This window comes from Canis lupus, chromosome 30 (assembly GCF_011100685.1).
Source record: "Canis lupus familiaris isolate Mischka breed German Shepherd chromosome 30, alternate assembly UU_Cfam_GSD_1.0, whole genome shotgun sequence".
Taxonomy (NCBI): Eukaryota; Metazoa; Chordata; class Mammalia; order Carnivora; family Canidae; genus Canis; species Canis lupus.
Window position 1 is genome coordinate 15,235,117 of NC_049251.1, and position 16,298 is coordinate 15,251,414.

Genomic DNA, 16,298 nt, shown 5'->3' on the forward strand with positions numbered 1-16,298 from the left:
AAAAGTGCCCCCATGGACCCTACTTCAAAAGACTACCATGAGGATTAAGTGAGCTACTGAAAAGCTTGCCACAAGGCTGAGCATGAAGTTAATGTGTGTGAAATAGGTGTTATCACTAATGTGTGCCCACCATAGGCCTGGGCATTGCGGTTTTCAATGGAAGGCAAAGTCAGTTAAAATCACCATGTCCTAGTTTCTTCCTGATTTTTCAATACTTATAGATGGGACAATCATCTTCACAATCACCCAGATTCTAAAATCACTTTTTGTGCCTCTCTTTCCCTTGATTTTATATTCAATCAAGCAGCAAGTCCTGTTAAACCTATTGCTGTACCATTCCCAATCTTGTCACCTCTTCATTCCTACCAGTTGCACCTGGGCTCTGGCCTGGATCCTGTCTAAACTATGCCAGGACATCATTCTCCTGGCTTCCCTATTTCCTCTGTTCCTCAAAGGCCTCCTACAGCAGGGTCTCACTAATCTCTCCACATCATGCTACCTAACTTCCAGTAACTCTCCATTTTCTATGAACCAAACCTCTCATTCTTTGCTTTTGCATTCAAGGCCACCCATGATACTCAATTTACCTTTCCAGCTGTATTTTCCCAGTACTCCCCTTCATTCACTCTCAGATCTAGTTTGCTTGAATCATTAACTAGTTGTGAGCCATGCCTAAATCTTAATAACAGCAGCCACTGAGGCCCAGAGATGTTAAGAAAACAATCAAAGGCCACAGAGTCAAAAGCAAAGCAGATTTTCAGTAACTGATGGCATTGTAAATTAATACTTGGGGAGTACCCAACATCTGACAACATGTAGCAATGATGGAAAAAAATTAAAAGATAAGGCATTATAAAATAAGATATGTCTGAGGACTTAAAAAGTAAGGTACTACCTGTTCTGGAACCAAAAGCAGTACAGGTGGCCAGTCAGCATATCAAGTATTTAAAGTGTCCTACCTAAAAAATAAAAATAAAATAAAAAATAAAGTGTCCTACCTAAAGGGGATAAAGGAAAAACTGACTAGTAACCCAGGTGGAGCTTCCTTACCCCAGAGTGATTGAGAACAACAATCATTGCCTGAGGCCACAGTTTATATAAAAACAATGCACCTACAGAGCCTGGAGGACACAGACAGTCTTGCAGACAGGACTTGGGCCAAGTTGCTGCTGGCTCAGTGACTAGATTTAAGATAGCCTAATGGATCAGAAACCACCTATATAAATCCTGCTCTTGAAATGGGGACATAGGGGTCCAGGCAGAGGCAACCACAAAAATCTAAACAGGATGGAAGGAGAGAATTCAGAAAGAAGAAGAAGAAAAAAAAGTCCACTTCACTATTACGCTGCAAGCTAAAATTCCATACACAGGGAAACTAATTCTATGAAAGCCAATTAAAATAGCAAACAATTAAAATAACAATTTGGATAATAACTCATTCCCAAGTGACATCAATATTACTCTCGAAGTAACTTTAAGTATTTTTAAGTCTCTAAAAATATAAATAGAATCTACTTTTTAAAAATTACCAAACAAAGCAAGCAGAAATTATACAAAGAAAATACAGGTATAAACACATCAACTAGAAGTTCTGAAAGCGAAATTTTAAAAAACTCCATAAATGGAATAAACAAAGAATTAGCAAACTGGAAGCTAGCACCAAGGAATTCCATGAAGCAGCCGGCTAAAAATATCCAAAAGAACAATTAAAGGACACAGAGGATGAGGTTATGCTTAATAAGAGTTCCTGAAGTAGAGAATATAAGAAATGATGAAGCTATATTCAATTCCTTCAAATCTTTACCCAAATATTACCAGCTATGTGATCTACCCCCACTATTCCATTTAAACTTGTGACCACCTCTCTCCTATCACTCCTTCCCCTTACTTGACCTTATTTTTCTCCATAGCACTTAACCAGCTTCTAACATACTACAAAAATTATGTTTACTGTCTCCCCTGACTAGAATGTGAGTGTTGTGATGATAGAAACTCATCACTTTTAAGTGCTTTATCCCCCTAGAACATTAAAAAGTAATTGTTACACGTCATAAATATTTAGTGAATGAAAATTAATGGCTGAGTAACTCTGGGTCATAAGTTTTCTTTCACTATGGAAGAAAAGCAGTGCGTCCTCAGTTAGAAAGTAGAGAGCAAAAATCTAAAAAAAAAAAAAAAAGCTATAACAGATTATTGTGATAATTAGAGCAATCTTGAATATAGACTATATATATGTTTATCAATATACTATTTTCTAAAAGTGACAATTGTATTTATGTAGGAGAATGTCTTTGTTCTTAAGAGATGCATGTTGGAATATTTAAGGATGAATTGCCATGCTGTCTGCAACTAACTTTCATAGTTAAGAGAAAAAATGTATATATTACATATATGCGGGTGTGTATTTACAAATAAATATAGAGCAAATACAGGAATTTAGCAATTGGTAAATCTAAATGAAGAGTATACAGGTGTTTATTTTCTACAGATTAAGAAGTTTTTCAAGATATTTATCAAGATAAAGGAAAAATGAGTACATAAAGAAGAGTTTAGGAGAAAAAATAAGAGAACTTCTGGCAGAATAAGAAGTCTGCTATAACAGTAGGGGGAAAAAAGTCAAAACCCACCATATTTCAGGGGTCTGGAGATAAACCAAAGGGAAATAGCAACTTGAAAAGGGGAGTCTGAGGCATTCTTACCTGGGGCTATTTCCATTCTCTCCAGCTTGATGAGCAGGATGGTAGTGAAAACTAAGAGCTTCTCCCTCCAGCGTGGAAGGCAGGAAGCCCACACTCAGCAGTTTTGTTAGTCAAAATAGAAAGCTGTTAGAGGGGCAAAACAAAGTGTATAGTTTTGCTTGCCAGAGATTGTGGTCCCATTTGAGACAAGAATCCAGCGGACTAGTGAAAAAATTGGCAAGAAGACTGCAATGAGGGGTTCAGTATGCTCTCTGCACATCTGTGCCTGAGTGGCTGCATGATATAGGGAAGACTTAGAGGGCCCAAGCTCACCACATATCCCTGGGCTGACAAAGAGGATGTACACATGTGTACAAAAGATCTGGAAAGGCTCAGGGAAATAAAAGTGGAGGCAGACAAAAAATTGTCTGAACTTGGACTGCATATCTCCACACACCCAAAGGTATTATCAGCAGAGGGTGGAAGAGCTACTTATTCAAGATTTTTGAGTACTAATATTTGGATGACTATATATATATATGTAGTCATAAATAGTCATATGCATATAAAACAGCATATATGTATGTATGTATGTGTGTGTATATATATATATAGGCATCCTCTAAAAGCCAGCTTAAAAACTAAAAAAACAAACTAAAATAACTGAGCAGAGAAATCAGCAGACACACGGAAGGAGAGAGATTTTTCAGATTAAGTCCAGGCAAATTACAAAACAAACAAATTAATAACGATAATAACAAAAGCCTTGCTAAAACACTCAGGAGAAAAAAATGCCAAATTCAAAGTTGCTATAATGTTACATAATATCTCCAGTTTTCAGTAAATTTATGAAGCATATAAAGAAATAGTAAAGTGTGACCCATACTCAAGAAAAAAACTATCAAGAGAAACTATGTGCTTAGATGTTGAATTTAATAAACAAAGACTACAACTCACAGAAGAACAGATACTGCACAATAATACATATATGAGGTGTCTCAAACAGCCAAACTCCTAGAAACAGAATAGAATAGTAATTGACAAGAGGAAGAAATGGAGAGTTGCTGTGGGTATAAAATTTTACTTATGCAAGATGATTAAGTTCTAGAGATCTGCTGTACAACACTATGCCTATAGTTAACAATACTATATTGTGCAATTCAAAAACGATTAAAAGAATAGATCTCATATTAGTGTTCATAGTACAATAAAAAAGGACTATAATGCAGCCATTATAAATTTGTTTAAAAATTTAAAGGAAACAATGATTAAGAGGAAATAGGACAATGAATCAACAGGGAATCTCGAAAAACAGCAATTATTAAAAAGAATCCATTAAAATTCTAGAGTCAAAAACAGTAACTGGAAATTCCTAGACAGGCTCAATAACATAATTTAGATGGTGTTAGAATCAGCAAACTTGTAGATGAATAAAAAATGATCCAATTAAAACATAAGATAATAAAGATTAAAGAAATATGTACAGAACCTTAAAACCTGTGGCACAGCAGCAATATATCAATATACATATAAGCCCCAGAAAGGGACAGAAAAAAATAACGGAAAGAATAATGGCCAAAAAGCCTTCTAATTTGATAAAAGTATTAATCTACAAATCCCTACATCTCAAGAGATCCCAAGTAGGATAAACACAAACAAATGCACACCTAGACACACTATGCTCAAACTGTTGAAAGCCAAAGAGAAAATTTTAAAAGCAGTAGGAGAAAAACAATCACAAATAGGAAAACAATACGATTAACTGCTAACTTCTTATCAAAAACAATGGTGGCCATAAGGCAGTGCAAGGACGTATTCAAAGTGTGGGGGTGGAGTGGTAGGAACCAAAAATTCTAAATCCATCAAACTCTATCCTTTAAAAATTATTAATTTGAAGTATATTCCTAAAAAAGACTGAGAGAATTTGTGGCTGGCATACTTACCTTATGTGGATAAAAAAAAAAAAAAAACATAAAAATTAAAAAAAATTAAAAAGTCCTTTAGATGAAAGGAAATGAAAATAGACTCAGTAACATGAGTCCAGGGGGAAATACGAGAAGCAGAAGCAATAATAAACATTTTTAAATGTATACACGTTCCCTTATACATATCCTCTTTTCTTAAATTCTTTAGGAGACATTGTATAAAACAGTAATTATAACAGTATTGTGTGTAGTGTGTGTGTGTATATATATACATAATAAAACATACATGTAATATAAATGACAATAGCACAAAGGAAGGGGAAGGAAATAAAGCTATGCTGGAACAAAGTTGCTACACTATACCAGAAGTTAGTTATTATTAATCTGAAGTAGTCTGCAATAAGTTAAGATGCCTAATGTAATACCTAGAGCCACTCAGAAAATGACTTAAAAATAGTAAAAACTTAAAATAAAAATGGTACCCTAATAAACATGTTTAAAACACAAAAAGGGTAAAGGAATAACCCAATAATAAAAAGACATAAGATATAGAGAAAGCAAAAAGCAAAATGGCAGATGTAAATCCAACCATAATTTTATTAAATTTTATGGACCAAAAACTCCAATCCAAGAGCAAAGCTGTGCTGTATGTGTGTGAGCAAAGCTGTGGGAAAATAAACAAAGAAAACAAAAACCAAGACCCAACAATGTGACGACTGCCAGAAACCCACTTCAAATTAAAAGACACAGGTAAGTTAAAAGAACAGAAAAATATATGCCACATAAAGTTATAATAAGAGTGTTGAAATGGCTGTATTAATAAAGGACAAACTGGACTTTAAGAAATATCACTTGAAACACAGTGAGACATTTTATAATAATAAAAAGGTCAATACATCAGAAAGACATAACAAATATAAAGGTATGTATGCCTAAAAACAGAGTCCCAAAATACATGAAGTAAAAACTGACAGAATTGAAAGGAAAAATAGACAATTTAACAATTATGGTTGAAAGTGACAATGTTCTACTCTTAATAACAGAACAGACCAAAAAAGTCAGCAAGACTATAGCAGACTTGAGTAACACTGTCACCAAACTGACCTGACATTTTCTAACTCTCCATCAAATAAGAGAAGAATATGCATTCTTGTCAGATGCATGTGAAACATTCTCCAGCATAGACCATATGCAAGACCATAAAACAAGTCTCAAGAAATTTGAAAGGGTTCAAATCATTCAAATTATATTCTCCGACAAATAAAAACAAAGAAATTCAGAAAATATCCAATACTTGGGAGGATGAAGTGACATATTCCTAAATAACCCATGGTTATAACCAAAAGAAATCCTAAGAGAAATTATGCAATATTTTAATTAAATGAAAATAAAAATACAACATATAAAAATTTATGAGGTATAACTTATTCAGCGCTAAGAGGAAAATTCGGAAGTTTAAATATCTATACTAGAAAAGAAAGGTTTCATATCAATAATCGAAGCTTCTACTTTAAGAATAGACAAAGAAGAGCAAATTAAATCTAAAGCAAGCAGAAGGAAAGAAACAATGAAATAGGAAACAAAAACAAAAAAGAAAATCAAAGAAATCGAAGTTCTTTACAAAAAATAATCAACAAAACCGGCAAAACTTCGATTAGGCTAAGAAAAAACAAGAGCTGACACAGAATACCAAAATCAGAGATGAAATAAGGGACATAAATAACCACCCAAATTAAAAGGGCGATAAAAGAACTAATCTTAAACAAATACTTTCAGAAAATAGAAGCAAGGGAACTGTCCAACTCATTGAGACCAGTATCCCTTGTGAGCATTCACATGCAAATCCTCAACATGCTAGCAAGTAAAACCCAGCAACATATAAAAAAAGATAAGCACAATGATGAAGTTGGATTTATGTGACCATGACATCTATGAGGCTCCAACTTCCTTTCTGTTCTGACATCACCCTTCAAACTGATGTAAATTGCTGGTAGTTTGTGCAATCTCTTAATTTATACATGAATCAATATAAACCTTCCTTGGTGGTTGTTGTGTAGAGTGTACAAAATAAAGTAACTTAATCTTACTGAAATTATGGACATTAAAAAATATTGAGGATACCATAAAAGCAGCAGAGACCAAGAAGATTTCCAACTTCAACCTTGATGTTGAGGGTTGAGATACCTATACCTAACAAAGATTTAAAACAAAGATGAAAAAGAAGGTAAGCAATGAGCTAGATTTTCAGTTCAGTTATAACCGGAGTTTAAATCAATCAATCACCAACCAGATCCATGAGAAACATGGATGGTTTAGGGGTTTGCCTAGAATGAGAAATGATACCCTAACTGTTGGAAAAGGAGCATTGTGTCTCCAGGAATACAAGAAGGACTTATATTCCTGCTCATTTCAACCCAAATTCTGAAATCCAGGTCTAAATTTTAAGATTATCTATATCAGGTCACCAATTTCCAACTTCTCAAAGGTTCACTTCTAGGTTCTTGCTTTTAGAGATGGTTATCAGCAGGATGATGATGCACCTTGCCAACCATCCAACCACAACCCAACTTAGCCTGGTAAAAAATACACCCAATCAATCCATAAATACAGTCCATAACACAATTGAGGGTAAGGGATATGAAGGAAAGCTATAATAAACGTTTTAAAAGCATTTGCACTCACCAAAAACTTTCATATCCATGTCTAGGAAGCTGAAAAAAAATTCATCTAGAAACAATATTTAGGTGGACATTCATTTCTGCACGGTTTAGAATTATAAGCTTCTCCCCAAAGCATTAGTAAGTTAGCCAGTTTGGCACTATGAATGAACATAAAAATCTAATAGTTTAAAATTTTTGCTATATGATGTTTTATTATTTCAATTTTTTAAAAAGATTTTATTTATTTATTTGATAGAGAGCACACAAGCAGGGGGAGCTGCAGGGAGAGGGAGAGGGAGAGACAGAGGGAGAGGGAGAAGGAAAAGCAGGTCCTCTTCTGATAAGCAGAGAGCCTGATGCAGGGCTCAATACCAGGACCCTATGATAGCGACCCAAGCTGAAGGCAGACACTTAACTAACTGAGCCACCTAGACACCCCTATTATTTCAATTTTTAAAAAGTAGTATTTCAGATTAAAAAAAAGACTCTGTAAAACCACAAAAGACAAAGTCTCTGGCTATCACGTGAGATTTGAAATAATGCAAATGTCAATTTTAAAAATTCAGATTAATATTTTAAATAATGAAACCAGGACACAACTATGAATTTTGTGGCAATCCTTGCAATACTTCTTTTCCGCTGATTGAGAGCAAGGATCCAAAGTCTGAGTAGATATTTCCTGGAAAAGTACGTCAAGTAAATCTACAACCTCAAAACATGACTAATTTCAAATATTGAATTTGGCTGATCATAAATACAAATCATCAAGATTTATATTTTATTCTGGATGAATTTCAAACATATCAATATAACATTTCTATATTATGAATTACAAAAGAATTCATAACTATTCAATAGACCATATGCAAGTTTATTTAAATAATTTAACATTGCACAGAAAGCTAATTTAGAAGTATAAAAATAGATGGTTTAGCAACCAGATATAAAGCACCACACAGAAGCAGATTACATATACACCATCAGGCCTTTGGAAGATTAAGGCAACATTAATATCTCATATAATTTTATGAGAACACTTTACTCATATGATAGATGTTATTAAGCATCTCAAAATAGACAGAGCCCACCATTTTTTCAGTATGAAGTCTTCCCTTCCAGTTTTCTTGTCAATATATTAATGATTCTTCTTAAATACTGTACAACAATTAGTCTAGATTGACAAATGGGCTATCAAAGCCACTGTCTTGTTGGCTAGATAGAGGAGCAATTAATTTTCTCGAAGGCTGCTGACATACAGATGATGGTACTGCACTGCTCAGTTTTTTGAAATCTGACTTTAATTTATCAGCCTTATGGTGATGTAGGTGTCTAAGAGTCACACTGATCTCTGGCTGGGAACAAAGGGTTTCTTCTGACAGGTCTGAAGTGTGACCACTCTGACATTTCATTGGTTGACAAATCACATTATTTTTCTCTGTATCTGAAAGACAACTGGCTGCAGAAAACTGTTTGAAATTAACAGCTTCAGCAGGTATATCCAGAGTTTCTTGTGGTCTACCGTGTAAGAATGACACTTCGTGACTGTTGCAAGGTAAAGTGGCACTGCTGGAATGCCAGCCTATGGAGTCATCAAGGTCCCCTCCATCCTTTACTGGAGTTTCCCGAACACTCAAACTTTGACTTTTCTCAGATGCAGCATTTTCACTTTCCATTAGTGGATTACACTTATATACTTTTAAACCAAGTCTTTCATTAGGACCTTGAAAGGTTGTATGTGTGGATCCAGATTCAGAAAGATTAGGGGTATATCTAGGGGAGGGTTTATTTCCAAAGGATCCAAGAAAGGAGTATCCAGTTGAATGCTGAAGTGATTCAGAGCCAGTATCACGGAGGTCTTTCTCCTTGTGCAAACCAAAGCCTTTTTCACCTTCACAAGGAACAAACTCAGGAGAAAAATTTTTTGGCAACATGTCTGGCTGTCTGTAATTGTTATCTCCAAACTGGAAGTCTGAGTGTGACCCTTTGGAACCCATGTGCTTTATGTACCCATGCTCTGTGTCCTCTAACCGTCTTCGTAAGTTACAAGCAGCCCTTCTCTTCGGAACTTGGTCACACATACTTCTAGGAACAGTTTGTATACTGTTTGATTTGCTTTCTGTATGACGTGGTGTATTCTGATTCACATCATTTCTTTTTGATTTTTCAACTCCAGTCAGCATCTCTGAAGTCACAGGTAGTACCATTATACACAAGGGAACACAAAATTAGGGGAAAACAAAATTAGGAGAAATTTAACATTGAAAGATGAGGGGAAAAAATTGTTTTTATGTATTTCCAAAGAATGCATATGTTTTAATCATTCTCAAAGAAAATACACTAATGCTGGACATTTTAAAATACGATCTTATATATTCCACTAAATAAAGTTAGGCAATTTTGTTACTGAAATCTGACATTATTGTTATGCATCTGATCTATTATTTTCTGCAACAGATATAGCATTTCAAGAGCTAACTGTAATGTTTCCAATTCTGCTCTGATGAAGAAAATTTGCTAGAAGAACCCCAACGCCCAATGCCTACATAAGCACACCTACACACACACACTCAGAGTAAAAGCTAAAATAGAGTTTCTGATTTAAGCTACGATTTAAGCTACCTGACACTAAATCTAATCAGAGGCAAAGCAGCCACACAGCAAATATCAGAGGCAGCATCTCTCTGAGTAGTGTATCTTAGACCCTGGATCATGAAAAGGGTTTGCATTTACTAGGCACATTTGCACAGCTGCCCCAAATCTTTTATACCCAAGGTTTACACCACCAATCTCAAATTTATACAAATAATCTTTGTGCTTTTTTGAAGAATGTCTACTAGTATCAGACTTGTGGATTCCTGAACAATCTCTGCTTCAAGCTTTCTAGAAGTTCAAAAGCCCCATTTCCCCACAGATACGTTCAAAATCCCCCAGTGTGACTGGAAATGTACCACATTTTTTACACATTTCCATCAGCTTTTGCTTTATATATTCTAAACCTATTTTATTATAAACAGAACCCATTTATAGGTTTTTAGGAGTCTTCTTTACCATTATCAACTTCACTTTAATCCCTTCCGATGCTAAGTATAATTTGCTTAATACTGTATTTATCTAATATCAACACTGCATTGCTTCGTATATTATTCTTAATTCCTTCATTTTGAATTTTTGATGTTCTCATAGAAATAACATGTTTGGATTTTTAAAAAATTAAAATTATGGTCTTTTAAAAAGTGAGTTTAACCTATTTATGTTTAGCATGATTGCTGGTGTTTGATCCTACAATAATTTTCTATTACCCATGCTTTCTAGTTGTATTTTTCCTCTTTCATGATTCTGCTAGATTGAAAACCTCTTCTCACAAGTTTTTCGCCCTACTAGCTTGAGAGTTATATATTCTATTTCTCTACAGACTAGGCTTAAGTCTTAGTACACATACTTAAACTTGCATTTTTCTAGCAATGGCTAGAGTTATCAGTAACTGTATCTTTTCCTTGAAAAAGTAAACCTTTTAGCATATTTGTTAAATTTCCTCTACAATATGTTCTTATATCATTTTGAGAATACTATAATTTTCTAATATTCTCAGATCCTTCTGTTTGTTCTATTGTTTCCATAGGTATAAGTTCTGTTGGTTTTTTTGGCTTGTCTTACTTTGAGTTTGGTACCTTTTACCATGGTGCTGGCTTTCCACAGATACTTGGTGATTTTAGTTGAATGCTTATCTTCTAGATATTCTGAGTATAGCATTAGCTTGTTTAAAAAAGTTGAGGGCAGCCCGGGTGGCTCAGTGGTTTAGTGCCACCTTTGGCCCAGGGCATGGTCCTGGAGTCCTAGGATCGAGTCCCATGTCGGGTTCCCTGCATGCAGCCTGCTTCTCCCTCCACCTATGTCTCTGCCTCTCTCTCTCTATGTCTCTCATGAATGAATGAATGAATGAATGAATGAATGAATAAATAAATGAAATCTTAAAAAAAAAGTTGAGAGTGTAGTGAAAGGAACAAGCTGAAGGGCAGAAAAACCTAATAGCTGGTACTCTGGACATGTAGGCTCTAAGTTCCTCCTTGGTGTGACCAGCAATCTAGAGCCTTTCCAAGACTCTTTGTTCCTGTTGCTCTTACTCCAACCCAGTGTTAAGGGGAAGGGAAGGGAAAGGAGAAGGAGAAGGACTTATAAAAAGGGTGACTCCACCTAGTTATTGTGCTCTAGAACACCAACTATTTATCTCACTGGTATCCCCTAGGCTTACAACTTTTCCTGCAACATCCTGCCTTCACACATGGAACAGTCTTGACTTTGCTCCTACTTTTAACTGTCATTTTCTGGCAGTTTTGAACTGAGGTTTCCATGTTTCATGTGTCTGTTGGCCACTTGTATGACTTGTTTGGAGAACTGTCTGTTCATTTCTTCTATCTTTTGATTTTAAATTTTTGGATTATTTGTTTTGCGGGTGCTAATTGAAGTTCTTGATATATATTTTGGATATTAACTCCTTATCATATATATCGTTTGCAAATATGCTCTACCATTCAGGAAGTTGCCTTTCTGTTTTGTCAATTGTTTCCTTCACTATGCAGAAACTTTTATTTTGCTGTAGTCTCAATAGTTTGTTTTTGTTTTCCTTGGCTAAGAAGACATACTCAGAAAAAAGCTGCTAAGGCCAATGTTCAAGAGATCACTGCCGATGTTTTCTTTTAGGAGTTTTATGGTTTGAGGTCTTACACTTAGGTCTTTAATATATTTTGAGTATATTTTTGTGTATAGTTTAACAAAGTGATACAGTTCATTCTTTGGCACGTAGCTGTGCAGTTTTCCCATCATTAAAGAGACAGTTTTCTTCCCATTGTATATCCTTGCCTCCTTTGTCGTAGATTAATTGACCATATAATCATGAGCTTATTTCTGGACTTCCTATCCTGTTCTACTTATCTATGTGTCTACTATTGTGCCAGCACCACTGTTTGATTACTACAATTTGTAGTTTAGGTTGAAATCTGGAATTGTGATACCTCCAATTTTGTTCTTTGTTCTCAAGATTGTTTCTGCTATTCAAGGTCTTTAGTGGTTCCATACAAATTCTAGGGTTGTTTTACTTCTGTGAAAAATACTATTAACACTTTGATTGGGATTGCACTGAATCTTTAGATTGCTTTGGGTAGTATGGGCATTTTAACAATATTACTTCTTCCAATCCATGAGCATGGTATGTCCTCCCATTTGTTTACACCATTTTCAATTTCTTTCATCAAGGTCCTAAAGTTTTCAGAGTATAGGTCTTTCACTTCCTTCATTAAATTTATTCTTGGGTATTTCATTCTATTTGATGAAATTATAAATGGGATCATTTTATTTCTCTTTCTGATACTTTGTTATTAGCACATACAAACACAGCAAATTTCTGTATGTTAATTTTATACCCTATACAACACTACTGAATTCATTTATTTTAGTCATTTTTAGGTGTTGTCTTTAGGGTCTTTTATTTATAGTATCATGTCATCTGCAAAAAAGTGACAGTTTTGCTCCTTTCTTACCAATTTGGATTTTTCTTATCTGACTGCTATGACTAGGACTTCCAGTACTATGTTGAATAAAAGTGGTAAGAGTAGACATCTTTGTCTTGTTTTTGATTGTAAAGGAAAAGCTTTTAGTTTTTCCTCATTATGATGTCAGCTGTGGGTTTATTATATATGGCCTATACTATACTGAAGTAAAATTCCTCTAAACCTACTTTGTTGAGAGTTTTTATCGTAAACTGATGTTGAGTTTTATCAATAGCTTTTCCTATATCTATTGTGATGATCATATGGTTTGTGGTCTTAATTTTGTTAATGTAGTGTATCATATAGATTGATTTGTGAATAATGGACCATCCTTACATGTGCAGAATAAATCCCACTTGATTATGGTGAATGATCCTTTTCAGGTAACTACTGAATTTAGTTTGCTAATATTTTTTCAAGGATTTTTGCATCTGTATTTGTCAGAGATTTGGCCTCTAATTTTATTTTTTTATAGTATCTTTTTCTGGGTTGGTATCAGGGTAATGCTGGCCTCATAGAAATGAATTTAGAAGTTTTACTTCCTCTTGTATTTTTTGGAATAGTTTGAGGAGGATAGGCATTAAGTGTTTGGTAGCATTCACTTTTGAATCCTTCTGGCTCTCAACTTGTGTTTGTTGAAATTTTTGTAATTACAGATTCAATTTCAATTCTAGTAACTGGTCTGTTCAGATTTTCTATTGCCTTCTGATTCAGTCTCAGAAGACCCTATATTTTGAGAAATGTATTCCTTTCCTCTAGGTTGTCAATTTTTTGACAATAATTTTTCGTAGCAGTCTCTCTTACAATCCTCTGTATTTTAGTTGCTACTTCTCTTTCATTTCTAATTTTATTTATTTGAGTTCTATCTTTTTTTCTTGAAGAGTCTGGCTAAAGGCTTATCAATTTTATCTTTTTAAAAAACCAGCTCTTGATTTTGTTGATCTTTCCTACTATTTTCTTTAAATCTCTATTTCATTTATTTCTGCTCTGATCTTTATCATTCCCTCTCTTCTACTAACTTGTTTAAAATGTTTTCTGTCATTTCTAGGAATGGAAATAACTATAGGGAGCTGATGGGTATGCTCAGTCTGCCTACTTGAACTGAAACTCTACACTCTTTTTTGTAAGTTTCTAGCATAAGTAAAACACAGGCACAACTTTATAAATTCTCACTCCTTACATTCCTTGTTCTTCTTCATACTAAAAATATTAAATATTTAAAAGAGAAGGGAGGAAAAAAACTCTTCAAGTGACTCATTTTGACATACCTGACTGTGGAGTTTTGCTCTGGGATTTATTAGAAATTGGTGTTTCCAGCAATTTTGCCATTGTAGCAAGTTTGCTAGCAGCATTCATAATCTTTTTCTCAGCCCTGTGGGGAATTCCAGAATATTAAATTAATAATAGTTTAAAGGAAAAAATGAGTTTCCTTAGCCCCAGGATTTCTGTTTTCCTATTAGTCCTGCCAATATTTGGAGTAGTACAGACATAAGCCTCTCTTAACCCCTAATGGATGATCATGTAGAAATAGTTAATTTTGTGTTTCAGGAAAATGTTTAGAAAATGACAACATGCTGTCCTGGTAGTCTCAGGACACATTGTTTGTTTAGATTGAACTTACCCTTCCTGTTTTCCATCATCCTGTAAAATCTGTTGGAGGCAAGTCAAGTAATATTTGCGCATCTTTCGGGCGGTTTCTTGACGTTCTCGCAACACCTCTGCTTTTACCATTTCTGCAGCTCTTTCCTTACTCTCTTGAATATAACGAAGCATATCACCTAGTTGCGAGGTGAGGGAGGGAGTTGGTGGGGAGGAACCCCCAAAAATGCACATTTACTAGCAGTTTTTCAAAAACAGGGGAGGCAGACTTCAGATCAATTTTCTGGGAGGTGAAGTGACCAGAGATATAAACATTGTACTTTTCCACAATCATTAAAATGGAAATGTTTCAGATCCCTATTTTGGGAGATTCAAAGGAGAAATAATCTAAAAGTCCTTTTATGATGAATGATGATGATGATGATAGCCACATATGTTAAGGAAACAGCATATTCTTTAGCAAAACATTGTCATATTCCAAAACACTGAGGCAAGAAAATAAATATGAGATGCAGAAACTTACACATTTCAATTATGTATTGTCTGATTAAGAGAGGGAGAAAAATACACATAAAAGGTGAGGAAGAAAAGAAGAAAGAACCAAAGAAAGACAGAAGGAGGAAATAAGAAGTGGAGATTCATATTCCCATTTACTTATGCTCTGAAAATCCATGTTTCATTATTTATTCAATTCTTTCAGCAGCACTTATGAGAATCCAAGTAAATATAATACTACAATCCATGAGAGATATGTACAAAATGCCAGGGAGGAGGATAAGACTTATGTTGCCTTCTGAAATTTACATTTAAAAATAGTTCACTGAAGTTTTCTTTTTATCTTTGATTCAACATGATTTGATTGAAACTACCATTACTTAAGGTCAACATTTTTTTTACTAAATCTAGGGCTACATCCTACCTCTAGAATATCATCACTCAATTATATTAAAGATTCAATTCATAGAGCTCTCCCCCTCCATATCAGTAAGCTCTTCCTGAAAATTAGATGTTCTACACAAAAAAAACACTAACTGAAAGATTATTTCTGATTATGTGAAGTGGGACAAATTAAATTGGAATACATGTCAACAGAAAACCTCCAACCAACATCTAGAATGTTAAACAATACACATACGTACAAGGTAGCATATGAGAATGAAAAAAAAGCTTAAAATTTCACTTCCCAACCAATATGATTGTTAACAAAAAGTTGCTTTGTTTGATTTGTAGTAACATGCCCTGTGTTGGCACCATCAACAACTGAAAAACAATTTGTCTTTATTGATACTGAGTGGGCTTTTCAAAACATCTACACAAGATTCTCATTTTGTTAAAAATGAAACCAATTTTAAAAGGTAAACATACATTTCTCCTGTATCAGCACTGGCTAATGTTTTGGGACAAACATACAATCTAAGCAATATTGTAATTAAAAAACAGGAGAGGGATCCCTGTTTGGCGCAGCGGTTTGGCGCCTGCCTTTGGCCCAGGGCGCGATCCTGGAGACCCGGGATCAAATCCCATGTCGGGCTCCCGGTGCATGGAGCCTGCTTCTCCCTCTGCCTGTGTCTCTGCCTCTCTCTCTCTCTCTCTCTCTCTGTGACTATCATAAATAAATTAAAAAAAAAAAAAAAAACCTATTAAAAAAAACAGGAGATATTCTACTGAGAAAACATAAACCAAAGAAATGCTCTGCAGGGTATGTTGCATCACCTCTTACAGCAAAGGATCTGAAAATGGCTTAATCTATTACCAAAATATTTGAAAAAGAATAGAATGATGCCTAACTAGATCTAGTTTCTATGGTCTTTAAAAGCTTATGGTAGAAAGTAATACTTGCTAATTTAAAACCCACATGACATTTTTAGCTATTTAAGTTTTAAGATTATGAAA

The 16,298-nt window shown here is 34.6% G+C and overlaps 1 protein-coding gene across 2 annotated transcripts in view; it reads right to left on the reverse strand.

The window, feature by feature from the left end:
- Nucleotides 1–8,027: 8,027 nt before the first annotated feature.
- Nucleotides 8,028–16,298, reverse strand: part of CEP152 (centrosomal protein 152) — an 88,990-nt gene continuing 80,719 nt past the window's right edge. For both annotated transcript variants that reach the window (XM_038580372.1, XM_038580371.1), the window contains 3 exons: nt 14,428–14,584; nt 14,075–14,178; nt 8,028–9,445 (listed from right to left, as the gene is read on the reverse strand). In XM_038580372.1, the coding sequence (XP_038436300.1) occupies nt 8,430–9,445; nt 14,075–14,178; nt 14,428–14,584 (1,277 nt within the window). In that variant the 3' untranslated portion in view covers nt 8,028–8,429. The remainder of the gene's footprint in view (nt 9,446–14,074; nt 14,179–14,427; nt 14,585–16,298) is intronic.